The following is a 6,567-nucleotide window of genomic DNA, read 5'->3' as shown; positions in this document are numbered from 1 at the left end:
TTTTTTTTTAAATGCAGGGAAAGACACCATGAACGTTTCTTGACTACATTTTCAAGTGAGAGCTTTTGTTTAGTGTTTTTGGAACAGCAAACCAAAGCTGTGATTTAACTTTAAATTAGGCTGTTGCCCTTTTGCGACGGTCCCTAACTCCAGCGTGCCATCCTCCAGCTTACTGTCCAACATTCAAAAACGCTCTTCATCGGCTCCTGATGTGGAGGAACGAGCTGTGTGCGCCTTCAGGAGAGCTTCCTGCTGCTCACCACAGCAGAGCCGGGCGGCCTGAGCACACGGAGAGCAGCATCCGCCTCCAGCAGCTGCCGCCGCGCCACGCACAGGCGGAGGAGCCGACCATCTGAGGCGGAGTGGGGGGAGTCCGCTTAAGCTGCTTACTGCCCCGCCAGCAGGCCCACGGTTCCCACTGCTGCGAAGAATGGACGGCTTCATCGCATCGGCGGAACATGGACTGTAACCGCTCGGTACCGCCGCCGTCCACGTAACCGGATCAGACCCCCCTGAAGGTGCGTATCTGCGCGCAGCTCCTCATCTGGGCTCCGCAAACAGCCGCAGCGCTTCGGCCCGGTGGTTGGCAGCGGCCACACGGCGATGGGAGACCCGGTGGATTGTTAATGTTGTTGGATTTGCTGCTTTAATGTGGTCGGATGGAGGTTTTTCGGTGTAACGTTGAGCGCTGCGGTTCACATCAGCTCCACCTCTTGTTTGGCGTCCATGGATGCGTCTCGCTGCTGGAGCCGGTCTCAGCCTGCTCACAACGCTGACCTTCATGATACACACAATAGATTGTAGCCGCAGTGGTGCACAAATGATCGCTCTTTTTATTTAATAGGTCGTTATTTTATTTTTATTTGTTTTAAATACTAACAGGACCAGAGCAGTTTGTGCGTACTGAGTGTTCCATCTGCACCAACAGCATTCAGTCAACATGTCAGTGCTGCACACAGCCACTGTGATGGTGGTGGTGGTGGCAGGACACGTGATTGTGAATTCTGTGGGTTATTTTAAAGTGAGGTGCACAGAAAAGACATGTGATAGATGATTCAGGTTGCAGCAGACAACACATGTCTTTGTTTGTGCCCCAGTTCAAGGGCAGCCTCCTCTAAATCCACCAGGCTGTCCTGTCTGATCCTCCTCCAAACGCGCCAGGGAGAAACTCTCTATTCTCTCTGTCTATTATCAGCAGCTCACAATCCACCGTGCACTGGACAGTACATAAATAAAACCGGTGCAGTCCTGTAGCTCTGCAGTCGGTGCTTCTATTCGGTGATGTGTGATGACTTCACATCATTGCATCTGTTTTAATTAGTGCTGCTTTAACAGTATGTGTTGAGACCCCACTCAAAACCACCTAATTCCACCAGTGCAGCTTTAATAGATGGAACTATTTATTGAGCTCATGTTTGACACGGGTCCTAATTTAAAGAAGCACACACCATCAGGCAGGGTGGGGGCTTTATATCGGTCATTTTGGATGAGACAGACACACATTTCCTCACGCGCTCAGTCAACAAGCCTAAATGCTCGGCCTGCAGCTAATGATTACTTCTTTGTCGATGCATCTGTCGATTATCTTTTCCATTAATTGATGAGCTGTGTGACCTATAAAATGTCAGACAATGGGGCAAAATGTTGAGATGACAAAGGTCTTGTTTTGTCCAAAAGATATTTGTCAAAGGAGGAAAGAAACCAAAAAATATTCAGTGTTTTCCTTTAAAAAACTACTCAAGCTGAATAATGAGCAGCCTTTATGTTAAATATGTCGCTATAACGAAGGTGAAGGGCTCCTTCTGACATCCAATACAACAAAATAATCAAGCAGCAACATTTCTCTGTCTGTCAGGGTCACTTAAAATTCTTGGTGTTACTAAATGTATGACTTATAACAAGACTGTTGTGCTGGATTACAGTGGATTACAGATGCACAGAGTCCTTCTGTACCGGAGTTCTCTGAACCCAATCAAAGCCCTGCAGGATGTAAATAATGGATTACAACTAGACATAAACTCAGCAGCCACCGCCAAATGCAACATCAACCCTCTGAACTCCGAGCAGTTAACGGGTTTTTATTCGCTCCTGTCACATTTTTTCTCACTGTGGGCTCATTTTTCATTGCAATATGAAATCCTGCACCTCTATAGAAACAACACAACAGTATAGACAACTGCAAAATGTCTAATGCACCTTATGACCAATTCTAATGCCATTAATCATTAAAAAGAAAGAACTTAAGTTCAATTTCTTTGATTATGTAATTGACAGAAGCTGTACTCAACATGTACAACATTTGTCCAGTTTGGTGCTACCGTTAATGGAACGTAATGGCAACTCTACATACTATATTCTCGTAACAATATCCAAGAGATGAGAGGGGAAACGTCTACAAGGAACTCAAGCAAGTCCAGTCGCTACGATTAATCTACAAGAATAACCATGACCTGGAATCTTCACACAGACATCTACATACTATAGATATCTGAACACTTGCATTTTTACTTTGTTTCCATACTTTCTTCCTATCTGCAGTGTGTTAACACAGCCTGCAGTTCATCCCAGTTCAGCTGAAAAGTCTCTGAATTTTTGTCACATGACCGTCGGTTGCAGCTGAGTCACTTCTGGCTTCACTGTTGTGTTGAGGAGCGCTGAGTTTTTAGTTTTCGGGATCTGGTGCAAACAGTGTTTGGCAATATAACGTCATTTTGATTATTTTCTCCACTTTTTAAAAATGTGTTTTATTTTCAACGTAGATGCGCTGCCCTGCAAAATGTACCCAATTATTAGAGAGTGAATAATTCTTTCCAACTAAGAGTTTTTTTTATCTGGTAGAAAATCCTGTATTTTTTTTTATATTCCAGTGTATATTGCTGAAAAACTAAACACTGCAATGTCAGTTTTTTTTGGTTTACCACTTTGTCAGCCATCTAAGGGTAAATACCTGGTTGAGAACATGGATGCATTTTAGACTGAACATGGGAGAAGAACTACTTCTATCAGAATGCAGAAACAGCTGTATTCATGTTCTTCTTATTAATTCAAATTCTCTGTTGCAGGAATGTTCACCCTCACAGAAGTAGCCTCCCTGAATGACATCCAGCCAACTTACCGAATACTGAAGCCATGGTGGGATGTCTTCATGGATTATCTTGGTATTGTCATGCTGATGTTGGCCATATTTTCTGGAACCATGCAGTTAACTAAGGACCAGGTGGTTTGTCTTCCCATTCTGGAACAAACGCCGGAGGGGGCCGGGGGCTTCCTGGGACCCCAAACACCGGAGCCGGCTGATGGCTTGTGGAACAAAGAGAGCGCCATTGGGGAGCAGGCGGCCCCTCTGATGGCTAAAAGGCCTCCCGACAGCATCGCCCCGACAATTCACTTCACACAGTCGCCTACTTTTGGGCAGCCGCAGCCCACGGGCGTCAGGACCAAGCTGGACTTTCAGCAGTATGTTTTTGTCAACCAGATGTGCTACCACGTCGCCCTTCCTTGGTACTCCAAATATTTCCCATACCTCGCTCTAATCCACACTATTGTATTGATGGTCAGTAGCAACTTCTGGTTCAAATACCCAAAGACAAGTTCGAAAATAGAACATTTTGTGTCCATACTGGGAAAATGTTTCGAGTCCCCTTGGACCACTAAAGCTCTGTCTGAGACGGCGTGTGAGGACTCGGAGGAGAACAAGCAGAGGCTGGCTGGTGCCTCGTCTCTCCTGAAACATCTGTCCACAAGCAGCGAGGAGGGGAGTCCCAACCAGTCCGCCCCGATACTGACTAAATCTGGGGTCACGTTCTCCGCTGAGAAGCTCGTGAGCGAAGTTCCCTCCATGACCATACTGGACAAGAAAGACGGCGAGCAAGCGAAGGCCCTGTTCGAAAAAGTGAGGAAATTCCGTGCCCATGTGGAGGACAGTGATTTGATTTACAGACTCTATGCCATTCAGACAGTCATCAAAACAGTGAAGTTTATCTTGATTCTGTGCTACACGATGACATTTGTTGCCTCTATAGATTTTGATCATGTGTGTGAGCCTGAAATAAAGCATTTGACTGGATATGCAAAGTTCCAGTGTACACACAACATGGCATTTATGTTAAAGAAGCTCCTCGTCAGCTATATCGCTCTCATATGCGTTTACGGCGTTATCTGCATTTACACGCTGTTCTGGCTTTTTCGGCGACCTCTTAAGGAGTATTCCTTTGAGAAAGTCAGAGAGGAGAGCAGCTTCAGTGACATTCCTGATGTTAAGAACGACTTTGCGTTCCTCCTCCACATGGTCGATCAGTACGACCAGCTGTATTCGAAGCGTTTTGGGGTTTTTCTCTCTGAGGTGAGTGAGAACAAACTTCGGGAGATCAGTCTAAACCACGAGTGGACCTTTGAGAAGTTGCGGCAGCATGTAACGCGCAATCCTCAAGAAAAGTTGGAGCTTCACCTCTTCATGCTCTCTGGAGTTCCGGATGCTGTGTTCGATCTGACTGATTTGGAAATCTTGAAACTAGAATTGATCCCAGAGGCGAGGATAACCGCTAAGATCTCTCAAATGATAAACCTCCAGGAGCTGCACTTCTACCACTGTCCTGCCAAAGTTGAGCAGACTGCTTTCATTTTCCTACGCGATCACCTCCGGTGCCTTCATGTCAAATTTACAGACGTCGCTGAGATTCCCAGCTGGGTGTACTTGTTGAAAAATTTGAGGGAACTGTATTTGGTCGGTAACCTGAACTCTGAAAACAACAAACTGATCGGACTCGAGTCTCTGCGCGATCTCAGGCACTTAAAGATCCTGCATCTGAAAAGCAACCTCACAAAGATCCCGACAAACATCACGGATCTGTCGCCGCACCTGCTCAAACTGGTCATTCACAATGACGGGACGAAGCTCTTAGTGCTGAACAGTTTGAAGAAAATGATGAATCTTGCAGAGCTGGAGCTTCTCAACTGCGAGCTGGAGCGAATCCCCCACGCCATCTTCAGTTTGAACAACCTTCAGGAACTCGATCTAAAGTCCAACAACATTCGCTCCATTGAGGAGGTCATCAGCTTCCAGCACCTCAAAAGACTAACGTGCCTCAAACTTTGGCACAATAAGATCATCACCATTCCACTGTCCATCAGCCATGTCAAAAACCTGGAGTCGCTCTATCTCTCACACAACAAGCTGGAGTCTCTACCGTCACCGCTATTCACCCTTCTCAAGTTGAGGCACCTCGATCTTAGCCATAACTCTATAGTGGTGATACCGCTGGAGGTGGGCTTCCTGCAGAACCTCCAGCATTTTGCCATTACAGGCAACAAAGTTGAGATAGTCCCCAAGCAACTGTTCAAGTGCACCAAACTAAGGACATTATGTCTGAGCCACAACTGCATCTCCTCCATTCCTGAGAAAATTGGCCATCTCTCGCAGCTCACGCATCTGGAATTGAAGGGAAACTGTCTGGATCGCCTCCCGGCTCAGCTCGGTCAGTGCTGCCTCCTCCGCAGGAGCTGCCTGATGGTGGAAGATCACCTGTTTGACTCGCTGCCCATCGAAGTCAAAGAGAGCATCAATCAGGAATCTAGTGTTTCTTTTGCAAACGGGTGTAAATGTCTGAGTGACGGACGGTAGTGCTATTCTGTTTGGCGTCAAACGCTGAACATTTCGTCTTTGATGGAAAAAGTATTTTTTTTAAATCGCACCATTAGAAACAGTAGTTTAGGTTAGAGTATGTTTCATTGTCTTTTAGCAACTTATAAAGTGAACATAGCACAACACATATAAGGTCAGTACCACTGGAAAAACTTTAGCTGAACCACCGAAACTATTATGGTTTGTGTCATGTCTGGATTTCCTCTTTTTTCATTTTGTTTTCAGTTCATGTGAGCTCATATTAGTAGTTCAAATATTTGCGATTTCTAAACCTTTTGTATGCAGAAGTACATTTAAAAGAATTAGGCATCTTTGTATGATATTGAAACGGTCCCCTTTTATTGCTGTGATTTTATTTGGTTTTCTTTAGATTGTGCTCAATGATTTTAATTGTCAAACCAAGAGTTTGATGCAAGATTGATACCACACATTTATATAGTCATATCTCACCATTAAAGATTGAGTGCTGGAGTTTTACATCTAAATGAACGTCTGCTATGTTTTAGAAAAATATGTTTACACGATGCTGATTAAGCCCCAGATAAACGACTTAGTGGTTAACTTGGTTTGCTGAAGGAGAGAAACAGCAGTCTATGTTTACAGTCTGGTTTGTGGCGCTTTCTACACCAACTTCCAATGATTGTTTTACCAAAAGAGGGCAGCGACAGAGATGGAAGAGGCTACAGCAGCAACGAATATGGCGAGAAACCTAAAAAGTGCCAAGAAAAACTTCTGATGCTCCAGATAAAAAAAGGAACTTCTATTCATAGGAATGGTTTACAGTTTACTAAAGAAGAGCGTCAAACTTTGAGGCATGATCGCACATCAACAGCGTTTGCGTCATGACCGTCACTGCCAGAACGGAGAGACGGAAGTTTCTCATTGCAGGTTTAAATCTGACGCTACAGCCATGAGTTGCTTAGCTT

The 6,567-nt window shown here is 45.0% G+C and overlaps 1 protein-coding gene across 1 annotated transcript; it reads left to right on the top strand.

Annotated features, from left to right (window-relative positions):
* Positions 1-451: 451 nt before the first annotated feature.
* Positions 452-5,620, top strand: lrrc8db (leucine rich repeat containing 8 VRAC subunit Db). Its single transcript, XM_008297255.1, has 2 exons — positions 452-518; positions 3,063-5,620. Exon 2 carries the CDS (start codon positions 3,065-3,067, stop codon positions 5,618-5,620), a length of 2,556 nt encoding a protein of 851 aa, XP_008295477.1. The 5' UTR covers positions 452-518; positions 3,063-3,064.
* Positions 5,621-6,567: the final 947 nt, after the last annotated feature.

This window comes from Stegastes partitus, unplaced genomic scaffold (assembly GCF_000690725.1).
Source record: "Stegastes partitus isolate 25-593 unplaced genomic scaffold, Stegastes_partitus-1.0.2 Scaffold25, whole genome shotgun sequence".
Taxonomy (NCBI): Eukaryota; Metazoa; Chordata; class Actinopteri; family Pomacentridae; genus Stegastes; species Stegastes partitus.
Note: the sequence above shows the minus strand (reverse complement) of the source record. Positions and strands in the feature narration are given on the sequence as shown.